The 23,742-nt window shown below is 37.5% G+C and overlaps 1 protein-coding gene across 3 annotated transcripts in view; it reads left to right on the forward strand.

Moving 5' to 3' along the window:
- The window catches only part of LOC110676202, a 236,411-nt gene that overhangs the window by 203,510 nt on the left and 9,159 nt on the right, over positions 1–23,742 (forward strand). For all 3 annotated transcript variants that reach the window (XM_021843140.1, XM_021843141.1, XM_021843142.1), the window contains 5 exons: positions 5,798–5,883; positions 6,378–6,473; positions 6,632–6,694; positions 7,223–7,306; positions 15,606–15,744. In XM_021843140.1, the coding sequence (XP_021698832.1) occupies positions 5,798–5,883; positions 6,378–6,473; positions 6,632–6,694; positions 7,223–7,306; positions 15,606–15,744 (468 nt within the window). The remainder of the gene's footprint in view (positions 1–5,797; positions 5,884–6,377; positions 6,474–6,631; positions 6,695–7,222; positions 7,307–15,605; positions 15,745–23,742) is intronic.

A 23,742-nucleotide genomic window follows, 5' to 3' on the forward strand; every position in this document is an offset into this window, starting at 1 on the left:
AAAGTCGGTCATATAGCCTCCAAGAATATGACCATTCCTATCACCTACTTCCAGCGCTGCCTTCCATACCGATACACCTGGGGATCACCACAGCAGACATAATCGACCACGTTCTGATTGATGGTGCCGTCCATTATCGACGTCAGTACCTATCGTGGGCCGACTTTATCGACGTCAGGGCCTATCGTGGGCCTTCCTTAACCGAATAATTATAGTCCGCGGCTACAAAGCAAAGTCATGCTGAAGGTGTTTGGGTTCGACTCCCGGTCGGTCCAAGATCATTTCGCAATGGAAATTTCCTTGACTTCCCTGGGCATAGAGTATGATCGTATCTGCCACACGATATACGAATGCGAAAAAAAAAACTTTGGCAAAGAAAGTTCTCAGTTAATAACTGTGATAGTGCTCAAAAGAACACTAAGCTGAGAAGCAGGCTCTGTCATAGTGAGGACGTTAATGCCAAGAAAAAGATGTCCTATCGTGGCGTTAACATCAACTCTGTTCACTATCTGGTGATGGTCAAACTGCGCCGAAAACTCTCCGTCGTTAACAACGAACGGTACCGACGGCCGCCCCGGTTTAATCTAGAGCGGCTTAAGCACCTCGGGGCTGCATTACCGAAAGAGGGTGAGCTGAATGAAGTCGACGAAACGATTGATTCGACGAGGAATGTAGGCAGCTTCTGAAAGAGAAGAATGCAGGGACTCGGCTGAACGTGGAGCGTTATAGATGGAAACAGCAAACCCACCTCTTTTTGGAGAAAAAACGCCGCCTGGAGAAGACGGAGAGCGAAGAGATAAAACAGCTATGCCAGTCTCAAGAAACACGCAAGTTCTATCAGAAGCTCAACGTATCCCAGAACGGCCGCGAGCTGAGATGTGCAGGGATAAGGATGGGAGCAATTTGACGGACGAGCGTGAGGTGATTGAAAGGTGGAAGCAGCACTTCGACGAATACTTGAATGGCGCTGATATCACAGGCAACGAAGGACAGGACAACGAAGGAAATGCCTTCGTCAGTACTGCGGGCGATGGAAACCAACCAGCCCCCACTATAAGAGAGGTTAAGGTGTTATCCCATATTATCTTCCGTCGTCTGTCAACTATAGTAAACGAGTTCGTGGGATGTTATCAAGCCGGCTTCGTTGACGGCCGATCGACAACGGACCAGATCTTTACTGTACGGCAAATTCTTCAAAAATGTCGAGAATACCAAGTCCCAACGCATCACCTTTTCATCGATTTCAAGGTGGCATACGATAGTATCGACCACGTAGAGCTATGGAAAATCATGGACGAGAACAGCTTTCCCGGGAAGCTCACGAGACTGATAAGAGTAACGATGGAAGGTGTCCAAAATTGTGTGAAGGTTTCAGGCGAACACTCCAGTTCGTTTGGATCCCGCCGGGGACTACGACAAGGTGATGGACTTTCGTGCCTTTTGTTCAACATTACGCTAAAAGGTGTTATGCGGAGAGCCGGGCTTAACAGCCGGGGTAAGATTTTTCCGAGATTCAGCCAATTTGTTTGCTTCACGGGTGATATGGACATTGTCGGCCGAACATTTGAAAAGGTGGCAGACCTGTTCACCCGCCTGAAAAGCGAGGCAGCAACAGTTGGACTGGTAACGAATGCGTCCAAGACAAAGTACATGCTAATGGTGGGGCCGATCGCAACAGGTCTCGCCTAGGTAGCAGTGTTACGATAGACGGGGATACGTTCGAGGTGGTCGACGAATCCGCGTATCTTGGATCCTTGCTGACGGCTGACAAAGAACGATCTTTGGTGGTGTGCATGAAAACGATGTGTGGCAGCGAAGGATGAACCACGAGCTCGCCCAACTCTACGGCGAACCCGGTATCCAAAAGGTGGCCAAAGCTGGAAGGATACGATGGGCAGGGCATGTTGCAAGAATGCCGGACAGCAACTCTGCAAAGATGGTGTTCGCTTCGGATCCGGTTGGTACAAGAAGGCGTTGAGCGCAGCGAGCTAGGTGGCGGATAAAGTGCGCATCGATTTGGCGAGCGTGGAGCAGAACCAGGCTATCGACATGGATGGAGACACCATCTTCTATGGTGACAGAGCGCCCGATTGGCTTGTCAGATGGATCGAGCCTGGGACATCCTGTCTACTGCAGTTCCCAATAGCTGCAGTTGGTATAGGGCATGTCTAAGGTAAGGGCAGAATCGTGTATGGAGAGATGTGGCCACGAACCGAGTATTGTGGCGTGAAATTATTGATTCAGTATTATCTGTTTAGATGTTAACCAAATAAATGACTAGGTTAGCCCATTGTAATTTCCATACAAATGTTTAAAGGCTTGTGCAGTCTCAGTTTTAATTCGAATTTCTAGAAGACACTAATAATTTGACCTAAAACCAAATGAGCGTAGAGGTTAAAAGGTTATTCGAAGCACCGTATTTACCAATTTAATTTCTCCATGATTTCAATTAGCCGTGGGGATGGTACACAAATTGTGTCACGCTAAATTTCAATATCTTTGACTCCATCCTCTCTTTTGTCTAGCTTTTTGTATGAACCCTCTATCAAATTTGTAAGGCTTGTCACGCTTGGCTGGCTCCCCGTCCTTCAGATGGTGACATAATTTGTACATAGGTGTGTAAGAAAGCTGATAAAGTTTAATTTTTTTATTATAGTTAGCGCTTCCTGAAGAAACATGTTTTCACTGGAAGTGCCCAGCCCATGTTACAGGTCGTTATTATATATTAGGGGCCATGCACACATTACGTCACGCTCCGAAGGGGGGAGGCCTTACAAAATTTTTGGAGGACTCATACAATAAATGTGACAAAAGGGAGCAGGGGTCAAAAAAGTTGAAATTTGACGTGACATAATTTGTGTACCATCACAACACGAGTAAGCCTACCTTAGGGAGAAAGAGGAACACGGTATTTTCACTCACATAGGATTTTACCTGCTCCAAACAAATGAAATATGAGTTACAGTGGGATTCCGTTTTTGGCAACCCCCGATTTTGGCAACAAAATGGATCCGTTTTGGGCAACATTTTTGATTACCATTGAAGTTTGTATTTTTTTTGTAAATATCGTGTCTTTTGTTTTAGTCTTTCGAGGAGCAAGTCAGCTTCAAGCTTACCACATTACAGAGCTGAATTGTGTCGTTATTCTCTTAAATCGCACCAACCGCTAGGAATTCTACGGTGCTGTTTTTTAATTCTAGATGGTCGTGTGCTCACCATGTTTTATGAAGTCATTAATCTCTATGAGTAGATACTCGTAAATACAACTAGAGTCCAACATTTCTTCTCAGGCATTCACGTTGTATGACCAGCTCACTTGAGTATGTCGGTAAATGATACAGATAATAAAAATCATTTGTCTTCATATTTTGAACAGCTCGCTTTAACAAAGCACAAGAATTGACACAAAACCAACAAACCAAGCAAAAAGTCGTGTCTCTTAACTCTTTATGAAATTTCATGAAGTAAATAACATATTTCAAGTTAATTCGTATTCAATTGAATTTCAGAAGTTCAACATATAATCCAAAACCTTGACAATTCCTAGCGAAATAAATGACCCACCAACTTCTTATATACGCCTTTTATTGCGCCATCATGACAAATGCGAACACAGTCCAATCTACACCTTATTCTCAATAATTTCATAAGCGTGTAATGAGTACGGAAGATAAATACTCTGTATGACGATCGACTTTTTATGAAGAGATCCAATATTCTATAAAAGTGTTGCTTATGTTGAAGTATACTGCGTACCATATAAATATTTTAAGCAACGATGAGAGCGGCATGAAAAAAATCAATATGTTCCTTACGAGATCCTTGTTTCCAGCGGAATTTTAAGATTATTAGTGATACTCTAGGAAGTCCATATGAACTTTCGAGGAATTTCCATACGAGACTGCAAGCGATAGTCGCAAAATTTCTAGCAAGCTCTTGGATAGCTGTCAATTCATATCTGACTCCTTAGCAAGGTCCTGAGGATTCCTAGCGAGCTGCTGCAGAGTTCAAACGAGTTCCTGTGGATTCTTAACGGACACCTGAAGCCTTTTATCAGTTCTCGGGGATCCTGCAAATTTTTGTTAAATTAATATGAATGATTTATAACGTACAAGCTCAACTTCTAAACGCAATTAAATATCATTTCAAATTGAAGTGATGAGAAACTTATTTGTATGTTCTACGAAATAATGGTCTACCAGTAAGGGGTGTTCATGCGGCTTGCGGGTTTTTGTGTACAGCAATTGATTTCAGCTGTTTTTGTGTGCCTTTTTGAATGAAGTCAATCATTTATTATGAGATACCTTAGTATGCAAAAAAATCTTTAAAAGTAATTTACAAATTACCGGATCTCGTCAAATTTGACGCTTGGGCTTAAAATATGAACTAATTTGTTATGTTCAATGCATCAGAAATATCATTCAGTTCTGTAACACCTAGAACTACACTTTCTTAAATTTTATAGAAGGGATTGTTAGAGTATGTTTAAGAAAATTCAGAGGGGGTTGTGTACAAGACACGACCGCATGACGTTAACTACGCTAAGTGATTTTCAGCATTTGAATTTTAGTCGATTGTCATAGTTGCAGCCTTCCTTAAGTTCAAACTCTAACATAATATTGTGACGGTCGCAACATTTTATATTTTCAATTGACACCCAGTATATTTCCGTAAAATGTAGTTAACATCAAAAGAAGAATGAGCGAGAAAGCAGAAATTGGTCTCCTTTTATAGTACGCTTCCCAACCTACGTGTTTGAACGTGTTTGGTTGCGTAAGAAAAGGGTCGACATTTTCCAAATTTCCGACAGTCTATCGTCACAAATCCAAAGTTATCTCCATTTAAGTAAAATTTTGTATAAATTGCCAACCGATTGGTGGGAAAATATTGAAAATCTACCGATAAATTACTGAATTAGTATTCAAAATCTTACATAATTTCGTGACGGTCGCAAAATATTAGATTTTCAATTGACACTCAGTATATTGCCGTAAGACGTAGTTAACGTCAAAAAATACTAATTGAACTTTAACACTTCACTTCACGTTTGCAAAAAAAAAGAACATACTAAAAATCACTAGTAAAGCGAGCAAATACCTTTAAGCTCTAATATGATGCTTATCTTGACAGATAGGTTTATTTCGTCTGCGACTTACAGATTCCAGAACTGTTTTTGTAAATACAATTCTAATGAAATATATTGCATTTCTGTATTCTTATACAATTTCAAGGAATTTTCAAGTACTTTAGTAAACGTCACTTATGCGATTATTGTTTCTACGTTGCGATTGTTTAAAAAAGCTAATAAAACATTATTGGAGATATTTCAGCAATTAAAAGTGTATGGAGCATCTGTTACAATCAATATGACGGGTTTTAGATTTGTAGAATAGTCCTATCCCACGGAAATCAGCTTCGAGATGGATTAATGACAAATCTGGCCATTATTTGGTTCCATAATAATGATATAACAACGTCCAAACGATATTCTTGAAATAAAAAATGGGTTCCGATTTTGGCACAGTTCCGTTTTTGGCAACTGGAAATTTCGACTATGTTGCCAAAAACGGAATCCCACTGTATATTCAAAATGCTAACCTTCTTGTTTAATGAAAATTTAATTCTCTAAAATTTCCTTTCTGGCTAAGCTGTTTTTGAGTTATATTAACAATATCGCGCATACGATGCGAAAGTAAGTCTAATCGCTTTAGACAACAAATTCAATTAACAACTTTCCATTAGGACGTTTGACTGACAGAGCAATTACATGCAAGGTATTATCTCCTCGTACTTTCAGTGACTGTGATATTCAACATGATGCTGCTCGGCTGTGCCAGCCTTGGAGTGGTTTCATCGGTGCTAGTAATAATCGGACTGAGGATGGTAAGTTTGAGGATTAATTGATATTCTATTTGAAGTGCTATTTGATATCAAAGCCTACGGGTTAGGAAATTTTAAGTGATAATCTTTGTCACAATATGTGTTCTTATGTACTGAAAGCTTTATTTAAATTTGAGTACTTATGTACTTATACAAAGTAGCTCATTTCATAAGACATAAACACTTATAAACACAATGACATAATAAAAGGAACACATTCCATATTAAGCTAAATATCATAACATAACAGCAGGACATAAAAAAGTAATTTTGAAGTCAAAAAATTGTCTTCTATTTTTCCTTCCCATATCCCAATTTACTGAAAAATAATTTACTGAACGACTTAAATATTGTAAGCGCGCTGAAACTCAGTGTCAATTTAACTGTTTTCATATTTTCTCATCTCTCTATCAATGTCTTCCCACTGATAATCACCAATTTCTTCCCTCTGGTAATCTGCTTTCGAAAACAAACACCCACTTTGGAATCAACTTAAGGATAAACGGACTTTACTGCTGCCATGGATCGTTGTGATGATTGCCGACTTGCTGGTAGAGTGCGCCCATTTCATCTATCTCATTGTGATACAGACGGTAAGTTAGAGCAGTATAGTATAGTATAGTAGAAACCATTCAACAGCCGGGTGGGTGAAATGATAAATGTTTTCCCATTTGCTACAGGGTTCCGAATCGTTTAGTATAATTTTATCGACCATTGATTCCATTCTTTCTTCTTTTGCTATGCTTTCCAGTTGCAGTTCGAACCAGTAACGGCGATGCTGTTCACAATTGATTTCTTCATTATGTGTCTTAATGTAAGTATATCGTTTTACTGCGGTGCGATTCAATTTGCCATGTTTCATAAAACATAAGGTGATGTGACTTTAAGGAAGTTACTATTACTTGTAGATTGTATCAGTAAAATTGATGCTCGAATAAAACGTACCATTTGAAAAATACAAGAGTTAGATAGTTTTGTCTTATTTAAAAGTACTATTATTCGTTTTATGAAAATAAGCTCATTTAAAAGAATTAGATTAATCCGTGGATTATTCACAATAACATTTCAAACTAGTACCGTTGTCATCGCTACTGAAACCAATGAAATTCTACTATGCTCCATAAAAAAAAGCACAATTTGGCACTTTTGAAGCACCAAGCAACCCAAATTTATTTCACTCTTCTATAGAGCTTCCCGGTATAAGCAGCAAACATCATCAGATGAAAGCCCGATAGACTCTATTGATGTATCTTTTTCTATATGTTGCATGCCTCAAGGGATATGAACACCATTGCGAGCAGAAAACCATCTCATAGAAAATAAATTCTTGCTTTCTTCCTAGATTTATTGCCTGCTATGTGTGATATCGCAATACCAGGAGTACAAAGCCGGTCGGGGAGCTGCGGAGGAAGATTCCTACACCAGCGTAAGTATTTGGAGTGTTCTTCTGGGGTTAACGAATACTGTTGCAATTTATTCGATGCATTCCTCATTGAATGATAAGAAATTGTTATGTGATGAATTTGGTTGTTTTTCTTCCTAACTGTTGTTGCCATGATGGCATTATTACTTTTTTTACAATGAATATATAGGGTCAGTGTTCCCTTAGTAGACAGTCCCCTATAGTCGCACTAGTGGCTTTTTACGGCCGTTTCGCTATTAAACGGTTCAAAATATCTTTTGACATGAAGGTCAGGAGCTATTTATCTAAGTAACATTGATACACAACTTGATTTTGTTCAAAAAATTGATCGAAAAAATTAGTTTTGCTTAAAATTTGAGCTCCCTTGAGCCTATAGTAAACCTATTGTTCCTATAGTAGCACTACTGAGAGAAACTATTTTTTTATTATACGAAATTATTGATAAGTTAAGAACTTTTTATACATCAAACGAAAGCTTTTGATCCACACTTTAAAGGAAAAATATAAAAGTTTTGTAAAAATACGGGTTTGATTTGTATTTTGCCAACGCCGTGGTGCTAGTGCTACTATAGGCACATTTGTTCCTTTAGTGGCACAAGCGATAATAAATACAAACATATGAGTTTTCGTAGTTTTCATATTTTTCCTACAAAACCAAGATAAAAAGCTTTCAGATGATGTAAAAATAATGACGCTAGCGTTATTTTTCGATTTTATATGAATATTTGTTCTTAGCTATGCGGCTATTGGTACATCGACCCTACCTAGGTTAAAAATATTACAATCCTAGCTAAGAAATTTCGAAAAAAAAACTTACTGTTTGGACAAGCCATCGTAGTCGCATCCATTCGTATGATCGACTCTGAGCTCTTCCACCACATCATCTATTACTACATCTTTCAATTACATAGTTAATCAATAACACAACGTAGTCTAGTCCGATTGAGTGTACACTTTGTTCAATTAAAAAATGTGAAATAAATGTTTTACTATCCTTAAGAAATCTCGGCTATCGAGCCTATCCTGACACTTGCTCGATCATAATGGTGCCGTAAGCAGGAAATTTACGCTCAATGCTAAAAATACTTCATTTGGCCAACCGCGAACTAGGTGACGCTAGTGAGCAAACGTCAAACTAGAACAAAAGTGATGCGAGCGCCACGATTGGTACGTCGGTTAACTACAAAATATTATAATTTGGCGCTATTCTGCTGTGCGATGAAAAATAGTGTTTGTCTGTATATGGGATGGCACACAAATTATGTCACGCTTATATTGTTCGTTTAGTTGAGGAATAGATTATCGTGCACATCTTCAACGAGGAAAAATAAATACTCACACGTCGGTTTATATGGCACTTTCATAGAAGCACGCAACTTGCATTCAATGTACAATCCAACATAATGCGTTACATGTGCGTTACTTGTTGGTTTTGTTAGCTACGACGCCATCCAATATATGGCAAACATGGTGGGAGAATATTATGGTGGGACAAAATTATTTAGGTGTGAGTCTATTGGAGGGCAAAATCCTCAATAAATAAATAACAATAGTAAAAGCCTTATTTTACTTGTCTACCTTAACAATCAAAACTTTCGTGAGATGATTCTGTAACTTAACCTCGAATTTCATTTCCCCGAATGTCAATGCCCCGTGGTAATGGAATTCGAAGTAATACCACAGACAAACAGACGTCACACTCTCATCATTGTCCATCGACCACCTTTTTAACGGTCGATTCAAAAATATGGTAGGTGGCCAATCCGCCACCCGCAGCGCTCGCATTGTTTTTGTTCGTGTTTGACGTTTACACACTACCGCCATCTGTTGGCCTGTCGGCCAAACGCACCGATTTTAGCATTGGGCGTACATGTCCTCGTGACTATGATTTTGATCGAGATTTGTTCTAAGTGTTACGTCTGTTTGTCTGTGGTAATACCATTCAACGAACTGGAACTCGATTTGATGGTCTTCAGGTTTATGGTATTTGGGGTAATGGAATTCAGATTCAAGGAATATATATTTATAAAAAGATTTATATTATATGGTAAAAAAACAAAGTTCTTCATGACTTCTGCGTAAATCCCGGTTTTGGTTACAGTATAATCGTAAATTGTTCTGTGGCCCTGTTGGTTACTTGCTGGTCTACCAATCGTAACATGGTTTGAATGCTACACAGACCGAAGATTTCTATGTAAAGCACCCTGTACAAACGAAAAAAAATCATACTTGAGGAGGGACCGAAACTTTCCCAAGCTGACGAAGACAAAATAATTAAAATTAAGCTCTGTAAGTGCTACGATTTTGAATTCCGTTAAACAAAATGATAACAGATGTTCTTATGTTTGCATAGTTTTCTTTCATTTCGTATCGCTGGTTTTTACGTTGATAATTTTGTTCTACTACTGCTGCCCAAAACCAAAAATCAAGTCCGAAAGTATTCCTTGACGTATACGTATACATGCGATTCGTTACACAACATGTACCAATGATTTGCATTTAAATTAATCTGAATCATAAGTACATGGGTTCACCAAACTAGCCAGAATATTGTGCTATAAAATCTAATTTGGTTACATGGTGAAATTTGATCCGTAGTCCCTTATAGCACTTGAGCCTAAGAAAAATCAGCTAATTGTGAACAAATTTTGCGGCATATAAGCGCAATATGTAATTTATTTATTTATGCACTATCTTCGGCTACGCCGTACAGACTGATTTCCTAATAACTACTTAATCTACACCTCTTATTCTAACACTGAATACATTTTTGGACATATTAAAATCAAACTCGTCACAAACATCATTGAACGAACGCAAATACATATGAAAACAGTTGCTGTATCCAAAATTAGATCTATGGAAAGGAATCACGAATAACACTGAATTACGAAGACGTCTGGAAGGAACATTCCACGGTAATTGGAAATATTTGAGCATGATTAACGATATTAAAATGCCTGATTATTCTATTTCACACTAGTGTTTTTAATGATTTATTTATTTATTTCGTCAAGCATAGGTAGACAACATACAATAATTACAATACTTTCTTACATGCTATGGATTACTTCTATTGTTCTTTAGTCGTGTTTTAAGCTGCTCTTTGGACATATTAATGCCAATGAATTCGCAATGTACATTATACTGACGCATCACACGGTTTACTGGTTCGTTTTGAGCATAATGCGTTCTGCATGATTTTTCTGAAAATAATTTTCTTGTTCTTAAATGCCGAGAAGTTAAGTTGAGAAAGAAGTGCAGCAGAGTCTACACGGTTCGAAATAATGTTGTTTATGAAGAGAATCATTGCGAATTCCCAGCGTTGCTTAAGTGTTTCCAAGTTGATGAGCATGCAGCGTGCTTCATACGACGGAAGTGGCAGTACAGTACCCGAGCAGAAGAAAATAACTACTGAATACCAAATTGAGGTATTCCATACCAGATAATTTTCAATACTACATACCTGAATGAGGTATGAAGTAGCCCTGCATAAGAGGTAAAATACCTCAAATAATATCTCAAGCATATTCTACGAACACCAAACTGATAACTAGATCAGGTATTGTAATACCTCAATAATACTTGATGGATTTTCATATAAAAATGAAATTTTTCAATTGTAGTTCAATACCTCCAGCAGACCTCAATAGCTGTTTAATACCTCAATGAAGTATTTTTAATTATTTTAAAGATTTTTTTCAATACCATTATAATACCAAATTGAGGTATTGACAACTGAACAATACCTAATTTTGGTATGATACCAAAAAATGGTATGCATAAGTTATTGGGGAGTTATTTGTTCCTCCTCGGGTAGGGTGCGGTTTATTTTTCAAAAGTTCTCCAAACCGAAAATTCCTGTGCTCTACTGAATTCAAATCATATTAAAAGAGAAACCTCAAAATCTGAGCCAAAAATATTAACATTTAGAGGTGGCGCAAGCGTCTTAAACGGGAATTTTCAGGTTATAAAAAATTACCTTCAGTGAAGTACATATAACTTTGTTATTTTTCAACCGATTCTAAAACTTTTAGCTTCAATACCTTCAAAATCAAATTATTGAAAACTTTGTTAAACATCAAATTTGTCTGAAATAAAAACAAGTTTTAGTTAAATGTAATTTACTTCAAATTTTTCCTCATTTTACTAAAAAATTCAACTTTGTTTGATCATAACTTCATGAATACTCAACCGATTCCAAATCTTTTTACATGCTTTTGAAGTTAATTCAATTGTTTTCAAATCTCTCATACATAACCAATCACTAAAAAAAGTCTTGACCAAGTTATTCAACAAACTGTTTTTAACGAAAAATGCTAGTTTTTTTCAAATGTTTGTCAGTTAAATAGTATCTCTAAAGCTGAAACTGGTTTTTCTCATTTGTTAAACCTTTGGGAAGGACTTTGCAATACTTTTAAAATAATTTTGAAACAAAAATATGATTACGTTTGTTAAACAATATATGCACTATTCAACTCGTAGTTAAGGCAATATGCTTTATAAATTTAAATTTATTGGAAGAAATGAAATTTCCGGAAAAAAAAACATTGAATAATCCAGAGAAATTTGATTTTTTCTTTAAAAAATAATGATTTTGGATAGTTTTTGTTGAATAACTAAGGGGACGTCCATAAATGACGTAGAATTTTTTCACAGATTTTTTACACCCCCCTCTCCCTCGTAGCATTTCGTCACAAATTCTGGTACTCCCCCCTGGAAAATACATAGCATATCAAGCACCCCTCCCCCCACTTTATTTTTTTTAATTTGGTTTCCTTAGTGACTTGGTTGAAACAAAAAATTGGAATTAAGAAGTTTAATACAAAGTTTGATGTTAATTACTGTAAATGTAAGAATAATCTTATCTAACAGTTCGATATACAGTAGCGCTCAAAAGTAATTTGGAAAAGTTTCAAATAAACATTTTCATTGATTTTGGTTTCCAGGTTCATATAGGCTAAATTATATTTCTTTTGCTGTTCTTACCATGAAAATGAAGTTTACTATAAAAAATGTGAAAAAAAAAAAAAATTGATTGGATTGATGAAGCTCGTTACTGTCGAGTTACCCAAGTAACATCAGTAGCTATTTAACAGTTTATTCAGTTGAAATTTACTGTAGAGCGATTTGTACAACTCTTATTCGGCATAAATGTTTGTTGGGTAGGGTCCAATATATTTTATAACATTTTTAACAAACATTTTGTTATATTAGAGGATTGATTTTTTAATTATTCGTTGTTAGGAAATAGATTTCAATGATCATCTTCAAGAAAAGAAAATATATTAATTGAAAATGAATCAGCGTTAATATTATCCAATTTCAAATCATTTAAGCAAACAGTGGCCAGATACATAAAAGATTACACTTGAAATATTTGGAATGTTTAGAAAATTTTACAATTTTGATGATCTCTATTAATATTTCAGTTGAATTTCATTATTGTTTCCATACTGAAATAATCTTACACAACCTATAAATAAAAAGTTGAATAATAAAAATTCTTCAAATTACCGAGTTATTAAGAAAATTGAATGATAGGGCAATTTTGATAACACTCGAATCTATTCCATCAAGAGCATTGATATATCAAAACAAATGATGAGTTGATTGGGCGGAGATCTCCTGCAACATTGAAGGCATAATTCACGGAATAAATATTTTGTTTTAAATGTAATATTTGCCAAGAAGAGCATATTTTATTTTGTTTGAGAAATAAAGCCCCAACAGAAAATATGGATAAAACTAATACGCCTGAATTTATGTCATGTTAACAAATGGCAAAAAATGTACTCCAAGTAGTTAGAGCATTGATTTTAAATCAATTTAATAAACTTTTTTGTTTATTTATAAATTTATTAATTTAGACACGAATATAATATAATATTCACATAATTATTCAAAGCTTCAAAACATCTGTTTGATTGCATTTATCAAGAAAATCTAAAGTTTCATAGATATTTTTTCAATCTTGTCATATGAATGTTTTGAAGCTTGATCATAATTTTATAACCCAAGTTTATAAGTAAAAATCAAAGAAATTTGATAAAAAATAATTCTATGGATTTTTTTCAGCGCCTTTCTTTTAACGGACTCAATTCAAAATACTACGTCCACTAGCTAGGACCCCTCCCTCCCCCTCGTCACACTTCGTCAAAAATACGTGAAGACCCCCCTCCCCCCTAAAAAGCTACGTCATTTATGGGCGACCCCTAAGTCAGAACCATTGTTAAGAAAAATTTGTTGTATGTACAGTTTAAAAACGACTTAATTTGCTTCAAAAATATGTAAAAAGATTCAGAATCGATTGAGTATTTATGAAGTTATGGTCAAACAAAAATGATTTTTTTAGTAAAATGAGGAAAATTTTGGATAAAAGTATTTTTAACTTAGTCAAGTTTTGAATTTAGCCAAATTCGGCGTTCAACAAAGTTCTCAAAAAATTTAATTTGTAAGATAATGGTGCTAAAAGTTTCAAAATCGGTTGTAAAACAACAAAGCTATGTTTACTTACTGAAGGTCATATTTTATAACATGAAAATTCACCTTCAAAACGCTTGCGCCACCTCTAAATGTAAATATTTTTGGCTCAGATTTTGAGGTTTCTCTTTTAATGTGATTTGAATTTAGCAGAGCACACGAATTTTTGGTAATTAGAACTTTTGAAAAATAAGCCGCACCCTACAGTACAGTCCAATTCAATTTCCGAAGGGCGTATAAAAGGAATTGCTTCTGTACTGATTCTATGCGTTCTTCGTGTAAGACATGATACGGGTTCCATACTAGGTGACAGTATTCCAGAATTGGTCTTACATATGTAGTATACAATAGTTTAATAGTATATTGAAAGATTGAAGGTTTTTTTGGATTCATATAAAACTGTCGTCAGCTAATTCGTACGATAACAGTTGTTTGAAGAAACAGGAGCCCCACCGGTGGGGCAAAAGTTTGCTGGCTGAAACACAAAATACCGACACTTTTACGACAGACATACTTTAAACCAGCCATAATCTTATGTTTACAGATAAATAAACAGTAATTTTTCATAAAAAAAAATTGCCCAAAGCCAAAAAAAGCAGATTTTTGCAAAACTAAATGAAAATGCGATATGTTAGTGACTTATTTTCGCATGATCAGGCAAATTTCGCTAAACTTGAAGATAATATGTTAATTTGGGAAAATTTGTAAATTTTCTCTTGGGAGCTTATATGGGTCGAACTTTTGCCCCGCTGATTCACACTTTTGTAACACTATGGGTCAAAAATTGATTCCAAGCAAGCTGAATATGACTAACTACTCCTAAGCACCGTCTTTTGACTCCTTGTGTAATTTTGATCAATCAATTATGGAGTACCAACAACAAATTCAATAGTCATCAATGCTCATGCTAATGCTAGTTTCACTTTATAAATATACGATTTAAAAAACGTGTATTCCGTGATTATTTCACAGTGTTGCTGAATCGCGAGATTTTATTAGGTACAATAATGGTAATTTATAATAATTATTTCATATGATGAATGAAAATTGCGTAATATATACGAAATCTTATTTTACGAAACAGATATTAGAAAAAAAAAACAGGATGGAGTTTTTGGTGAGCTCATGCTCTTGATTATGTCCGCAATACTTCTCGATTTTCAAATTGCATAAATTCAGAAAAGCAAAGAAAGCTCTCAGTTAATAACTGTGGAAGTGCTCATAAGAACACTAAGCTGAGAAGCAGGCTTTTTCCCAGTGAGGACGTTAATGCCAAGAAAAAGAAGAATAAATTTAGAAATGGACACTATTTTTTCTTCTACTTTAGTTGCAATAGACATTTTTAAAATATCAAGAACACTAAGGTGAACATTTTCTACTAACAATCTTCAAATTCAGTCGATGCGTTCTGTCAGGGTCTTGAAATCCATCCATCCCTTTCCATAATATTCTACTGTCTCCTAACCTCTTTCATTTCTTGGATTATTATTCTGAAATTCATATATAGGTATTTGCAAGAAATGCAATCAAAATGAGATCAAATGCTCACAGCACACTATAAAGTCACTTCCGTATATCATCGCCCCGTATGTGACTCCCAAACAGAATGTGAACGGTAACGAAGCAGCATCCCGGTAAATCGAATTGTCACAGTTGGTTGTTTTGTGTTCTAATTAGTTAGGATTCCGGCTAATTGCCCCCAATAATCATCAATTTTCCCTCGGCTCATTCTCGAGATGGTTCTTCTCTTGGTTTGGCGGGACCACAACGACCTAGGTACCATCAGCTCAAACGACTTTTCTCTCTTCACTCTCCGCAGACCGTGCACATCCAGTACAGTCCACCGGTAGCCACTTGTCTACCCCCCGGGAAATCAATACTTAGCCCGATGATGTGTCCCCACACCAACTGCACGCTGATACCGGAAGAAACCCAAATCAACGGAGCGCTGCTAGGAAGTGAGTATGAGCGAATGGTAGCTGTGAAACAGAACACTATCACGGTGTATTTTTTAAGCAAATTTATAACAAAATATCGTGTGTCTTAAATTTGAACAGTTAAAAGCCAAGACTTTCCTCTTCCATTTCTGCTAAAATCAAAATTATCCATCAGAATATCAAGCTCGACTTTTTTTTAATTGTATTACATTGAATGCTTTGTTGAGCAATCAGTGTATCAAACAATAAAACTGAGTTAACCAGGTAGGACCACACTGAAAACCTAGGATCCAGACTGAAACAACAGGATCCACAGTGGATTCTCAGCGCTCACACTGAAATCCCAGGATGCCCAGAATCCATACTTGAAACCCAGAATCCGCACTAGAATCTTAGGATCCGCAGTAGATTCTAAGCATCAAAAGTGGAATCCCAGAATCCATTCTGGAATCTCAGGATGCAAACTGAAATCCGAAGATCCACACTAGAATCCAAGGGGTCGTCCATAAATGACGTAGCTTTTTTGGGGGGAGGGGGTCTTCACGAATTTGTTACGACGTGTGACAAGGGGGAGGGAGGGGTCCTAGTTAGTGGACGTAGCATTTTGAATCACGTCGGTAAAATGAGAGGCGCTGAAAAAATAGCATTCAATTTTTTTTTATCAAACTTCTTGTTTCTTTGTTCGACTTATAAAGTTGGGTTATAAAATGTTGATTCAGCTTCAAAACATTTATATGACAAGATTGAAAAAATTCTAAAATTGTTCAGATTTTCTGTAGTCCAATCAAACAGATTTTTTTAACGCTTTAAACAATTATGTGAACATTATATTCATGTCGTCATAAATTAATTTGTAAATAAAAAAATTAAAAGATAAATAAATTATTCAAAAATTAATGCTTTAACAAATTGGAAAACTTTGTTTCAGTTTTATTAATATTTTCCGTTAGAGCTTTTTTCTTAAACAAAAACATATGTTCGTTTTGGCAAATATTACATTAAAACAAAATATCTATTCCTTGAATTATACATACTCTCAATGTTGCAGAAGATCTCCACTCAATCAACACATCGATTTGATTTGATATATCAATGCTCTTGATAGAATAGTCTGAAAACAACTTGATGGAAAAGCCTGGACAACAGATTCGAGTGTTATCCAAATTGTTCTATCATTCAATTTTCTGAATAACTCGGTAATTTGAAGAAAGAATATTTTTAGTATTCAATTGTTTCGTTATAGGTTATGTTAGATTATTCCAGTATGGGGAACGATAATAAAGTTAACTCAAGAGCGGTCGCGCATTCAACCATCACCAGCGCCACCTCGCTTGAGCCGTGTATGAAAAGCGAGCTTTTTTCAAGGTGTGTGTACTCAGTACACGCATGCGACCGATCTAGGGTTAAGCTGAAATATAAAGAAAGATAAATAGTTTGTATAATAATCGCTAAGATTTTCTGAAAATTCCAAATATTACAAGTGTAATCTTTTCTACATCTGGCACTTGATTGCTAAATTGAACTCAATTTGGATAATAATAACGAATATCCATTTGAAATTAATCCATATTGTTGATCATTTTCATTGAAATCTATTTCCTAACCACGAATAATTAAAAAAACAATCCTCTAATATAACGAAATTTCTTTTCAACATATTATAAAATCTATTGTACCCTAACTCGTTACTGTTCGCTTCACCAATTCAATCAAAGATGTTTTCCAAATTACTTTTGAGCGCTACTGCAAATCAAACTTTTATTGGTTAGATTATCCGCAAGTTTCAGTCAGTAATTAATATCAAACTTTGTAGTGAAGTTCCATTTCTTTTTTTGTTTAACCCAATTGCTAAAGGATAACAAATAAAAAAAAAATATAAGGGGGGGGATTGCTTGATATGCTACGTATTTTCCAAGGAGGAGTATCATCATTTGTGACCAACAAAAAACAGGTCGACAAGATCCTCAGCAGGATAACGGAAACAGAGAGGAACAGTGTCAAACAAGCTGTTCAGTGCGAATATCGAAAAGAAGTTTGAGCTAATCGAGTACGGGGCCCGACTTGCGAGCACTCTTGCAGAAAAAAACCAGCAGTTGCCGTCTTGCCATCAATAAAGTGCCTATCAAGAAGAACGAGAACGTCAGAACCATCGTTGAAGACATCATCCAATTTCTTGGTCTTCAACATTTGATCTCACAGCTGCAATCGTGCTCCCGTGTACGCTCCAAGCCATCTAAATGGACCGACCGATCGGTAACTCCCACCAGCTGTGTTTGCTGATCGCAGAGCTAAAGAAGCAGTGCTTCGTAAGGATTGTGCGATATTTGCCAGAAAACCATTCGCCAGAAAACTATTCGCCAGAATGACATTCGCCAGAAAGTACCATATGCCAGAAAACCATTTGCCAGAAAGTACCATTCGCCAGAAAACCATTCGCCGTACATTCTTCCCCAGAATTAACTATCCCCTAGATTTTTTTTTTATTGATTTTCAGGTAAATCAAGTTTGCAATTGTAGAGCCTTAAAAAAATGTGTGAGATTATTTTGGTTAATATACTCAAAAAAGTACAGGGTCTCTTGGACACAATCTACCGTTGACTTAGTGAGCCAGCATCGAATATCCATATTCTAATTGTTGGGCTAGGTACATATTATGAAAATATCGATTTCTAGAGTATTCAACGATCAACATCAATATTTATAATAATCAATATCAATTATGTTTAAAATTTATATGTTAATTTTAAGTTTTATAAATATGAATTGAAAAAGCAACACTTAATACTGGGGGACCGTGGAACTAGAAAGAATATACAATAGAATTACAGTTGCATTCATTAAAAGCTGCTTCACTATGAATGAAAGATACTGCTTATTGATGTAAAGTTCAATACCTAGCATGACTGATAGCATAGTAAGTTTTTTTTAATATACGTTGTACTTGTACTACTAGGCTTCACAAGAGGTTCACCCTTCTTTTCAGCATAAGCTGTTCTTCAAAGTTTTGTTGCTTCTTATGGACTAATTCATTTAATATTTACGAGATTTCAATATACGTTGCAACTATCGTTCTACAGATGTTATAGCATGAGATTATGCTATTTTAAAATTATCAAATTACATCTTTCTGTTTTTTCAGTTCCTATTATTTTTTTTTTTAATATTATTAAGTTTTGCAGGGAATTATGGTTTGGAATATTTCACAAGTATTGCTCCCTTCTTTTCATCATAAGCTGTTCTTAAAAGTTTTGTTGCTTCTTAAGGGCTAGTTCATTGGATATTTACAAGATTTCGATATACGTGGCAACTATTTGTGCCGTCAGTTCGATGAAGCAATGAATGCCTCCACTCGCAAACCAAATTTACATTTACTTTCAGGAGGTGGACAAATAAGACAGTTGTAAAATTAATAAGAACATCCTATATATGGAGAATGGAGAATTCTTATTTGCCAAAAACCATGTCAAGTAGCGGTAACCAAATACTCTTTTTTGAATACTTTTTCATGTACTGAAATTTAGGTGACCAAACCTTTTGGTCTATTTTAACCCGAATGTTGTACCCTCGAATATCATTTCCCCGAACGCCAGACACTCGAATTACACTTTTTCCTGCAATCCATTATCCCGAATGACTCAAAATTTGTATGGATCGTGGTATTATGATAGAACCACCCACTTCTACTCCCTCTTGAACGAACACGTGATTTATGGACGGCCCCAAAATAGATGCAATTCAAAATGGATAAGAAACAATCTTCAGAGACAGAGTGGTGAACTAGAAAGAACGATAAAGAAAACAAGAAAAAATGCTGAGTTCGGAGAAACTTTAAAGAACCGCTGATCAAAAAAGAAGGGTGTATTTCATATGAACCGTTCATCACCCTGAAATAATCAATAAGTTCTGATAATTATGAGTGCCAAAACATTTTCGAGGAAATAGGCCACTTGAGAAAACGGGGTATTCAGGGAAACGACATTCGGGGTATCGATATTCGGGAGAAAGTAGCACAACCCCAATAAACTGTCAATTGACAAGCAAAAAATATCTGGTAGTTGCACGAGAAATTCTGCATAATACAATATTCTGAAGAAGAACAGCTCGCGGTGACAGGAAATGAAATTTCTTAAAACTAGGTTAAACAGCTTAGAATATTGTATCAAAACTTCATAGCCGAAAATCTCGTGAGAGATGTAGAATAACAGTGTTATATTGTCTTCGTTTTGTGCACTAGCAGAAAGCTTAAAATGAGAAGAACGAGATAGTTACCGTACTATTTGTTAAATTTAGTGCTTTTGAACTCAGACAGCAGAAACTCGTCGACTCTGTGTTCGTTAGAAATGATCGAGTGTCCGTTCGATTGCCTGGGTAAAAAAGGTACTGCCCAATTGATGATGCTGAGTACCTCATCCAAATCACCAAAACCTACGAAGATGCAGCCCAAAGTCCTATCTCCTACGACGCTTGCTCCACAAACTCCTCCTTCGTTACATCTAACATTATGTCTACATCCAATCTGCGCATAGGACACCTTAACATCCGAGGACTCGAATGCTCAATAGACGGTGTCAAACTTCTTCTTAATAAACAGAATTACCACCTATGTGGACTAACTGAAACGAAAATGAAACAAACTGCTCCTGTTGGATCAGTACGTATTCCCGGCTACAACTTGATTCGCCACGGGGGAGGGACGTTTCGCATAAGGACGTTTCGCATAATTTTATGGGTGGACGTTTCGCATAATGGACGTTTGGCATAAAGAGAATTATATGCCTTCTTTAAAATGCTACCTGTTCTTATATGAAACTGCTTTATGCGAAACGTCCATTATGCCAAACGTCCGTATGCGAAACGTCCTTATGCGAAACGTCTTTATGCGAAATGGGTCACCCCCATTCGCCACTGCCTACCATCTAAGCGAGAGCGAGGCAGTAAAACTTTCGGCGGTGTTGTCATGTACGTGAAGAAAGGAATTAAGGGCCCTATTTTATAAGTCGAGTCGATCAAAAACGACTCGACTGGAGTCACTGTCGACCAAAAATTTCGCTCGAGTCAGCTCTGTCACTCGAGTTTATCGACAGTTGTCACTTTATGTGACTGGATTACTATGGGAGTCGACGGGTGACATCTGAAATATGCATGCTTTGATCGACAATGACTACAGATGAGTCACATGAAACCGTTCGATTTACAAAATAGACCCCTAAGGCAACTCCCATCTTGAAATCAACACACAATGCAGATCTACTTATCGCTTCGCGGTTAGAATTTCTAGCCGTGAAAATTAAAATAAACAATCTCAATATCTGCGTAGCAGTAGTGTACAATCCGTCTGCAGCCAACCAGATGTTCGCCAACAACTACGAGAAACCTGCTAGACCTCTTGGACTTTGGTTTCGACCGAATCTTTATTGTTGACGACTACAACATCAATGTTAAGGCAGATAGACTGAGCTAAAATGCAACATCCTTGAATGCGATCCACCAAACCTTTAATCTCAGCATTCTCAACACACCTGCAACCCGCATTACCGAGAGGAGTTCAACTACGATCGATCTTCTAATTACTGATTCGCCCCAGACCGTGCGAAGGGCCGGAACGTCACCTGCAAGTGACATTTCCGACCATGAAATTGTGTACCTAATCACCGATATACGAGTGCCTCCAGCTTCTCCTGTCCGCACCAAGATCCGCAGTCTTCGCAGAATTGACCCCATTCATCAACAGGCAGATTTTCAGGCTAAGGACTGGGAGCCTTTCAATAGATCTGAAAACATTGAAACAAAATCTCAACTCCTGTCCTCCGAGCTCCAAACGCTACTTGATCAACATGCTCCAGTAAAAATAATTACCGTCAGGGACAAGCAAACGCCGTTGATCACCGTAGAAATTGAACAAGCAATCGAGGTACGAAATCTTGCACATGTACTTTACGCCCGCAATCCAAACAGACGCCATGGTGATGTCCAGTGGAAGGAATATTGCAGACAACGTGACAGAGTGAAAAGTCTTGTCTTCGCTGCCAAAAAAAGATACGCTGAAAGGCACTTTTCTTGTGACCTTCCTGCTAAACAACTTTGGAGCAACTTGAAAAAAGAAGGCGTCCACAATCCTTCAAAGAACAATCTGGATCGCAATGGTATCGATGCTGATCAATTGAATCATTTCTTCGTCGAAGGTCATCTTGTACTGCTGCCCAAACGCCAACCTCTTCATTCAGATCAACGTGCGGGCAATGCTCGAATTGATCATGATCACGATCGCCCGACTTTCCGTTTTCAGCACACCACTGCACAAGATGTGTCCACGAAGATTTGGGAAATCCAAACCAATGCCATCGATTGCGATAATATACCAATTTCGTTTATCAAACTGCTTTCTCCGTCCATACTTCCTCACTTAGTCCATCTAGCCAACGCCATAGTAGACGCAGAATCGTTTCCCTCGAGATGGAAAAAGCTATTGTAACCCCCATACCCAAATCAGCTAACCCAACGGTACCAAAGGATTATCGACCAATCAGCGTGCTGGCAGCAAATTCAATTTTCCTCGAGAAGATCCTTCTTTCGCAACTCTCTGACTACCTAGAATCGTCGAATCCTGCTCTCCTCGCAAAACATCAGTCTGCGTATCGTAAGAACCACAGCACGACCACTGCTCTAACCAAAGTTGTACACGATATCTACAGCGAATTTGACAAGAACTTCTGCACGGTCATGGTGGTGGTCGATTTCTCCGTTGCCTTCAACTGCGTCGACCATGGCAAGCTACAGTATAAACTCGAACGCGAATTTGGCCTATCAATTTTAGCCTGCAATCTCCTCGGATCCTCGAAGTCAAGTGGTTAAAGTAGGAGACACTCTGTCGGCCGAGCAGCGGCTAACCGATGGCACACCGCAGGGATCTTGCTTAAGTGCGCTCCTCTTCTCATTCTACAATAACAGCCTACCAAACGTTCTTCAGTGCGAGTATCATCTGTACGCCGATGATCTTCAGATCTATGTAACAGGTCCCGTCGAGCAACTGGATGATCTGGTTGCAAAATCAACACTGATCTTTCGGCAATCGAACGCTGGGCAACCATTAACAGTATGGTTCCACATCCCAAGAAGGCACAAGCCATCATCTTCACCCGTGAAGCTACAGTCATTACGCAGTCTGACATAGTTTTCTGCAACGAGGTAATCGAACCGATTAATAGTGTCAAGAATCTTGGCCTTTACATGGACAATAATCTGATTTGGCGTCATCAGGTTGACGACGTCTATGGTACACTACGAACGTTCCGGAGATTTGCGTCCGTCCTTCCGGGAGCGACTCGTCAGAAACTCGCTCAGTCGGTAGATGCACCGTTTTTCACCTACGCATATGTGATCTATTATCCCGGATTGAACGCAGCCCTGAGGAACCGACTGCATCGATGTTTCAAATCAACAATTCGTTTTGTATATAGATTGCGATCCCGAGATACTACAGTAGGTAGGAGGAACTGTGTGTTTGGTCGAGATCTTCCAGACAACTTCTTCTTCTTCTTCTTTCTGGCGTTACGTCCCCACTGGGACAGAGCCTGCTTCTCAGCTTAGTGTTCTTATGAGCACTTCAACAGTTATTAACTGAGAGCTTCCTATACCAATGACCATTTTTGCATGCGTATATCGTGTGGCAGGTACGATGATACTTTAGGCCCTGGGTAGTCGAGAAGATTTCCAACCCGAAAAGATCCTCGACCGGTGGAATTCGAACCCACGACCCTCAGCTTGGTCTTGCTAAATAGCTGCGCGGTTACCGCTACGGCTATCTGGGCTCCTTCCAGAAAACTATATCTACCGAATCTGCTGCTACCTTCGAAAGGGATACCTCCGAGAACTACCGCAATACATCCTGCAGCACCTACAGACGACGTGTATTGGTACATGGAGTCTGCCTCTGGAACAACCTTCCCCTGGATACGCGGATGAAACCTACAGTGCATATTTTTAGACAGTCTCTGTAACCTAACAAACATTGCTTTAAGA

This window comes from Aedes aegypti, chromosome 2, assembly GCF_002204515.2.
Source record: "Aedes aegypti strain LVP_AGWG chromosome 2, AaegL5.0 Primary Assembly, whole genome shotgun sequence".
In the NCBI taxonomy this organism is placed as follows: Eukaryota; Metazoa; Arthropoda; class Insecta; order Diptera; family Culicidae; genus Aedes; species Aedes aegypti.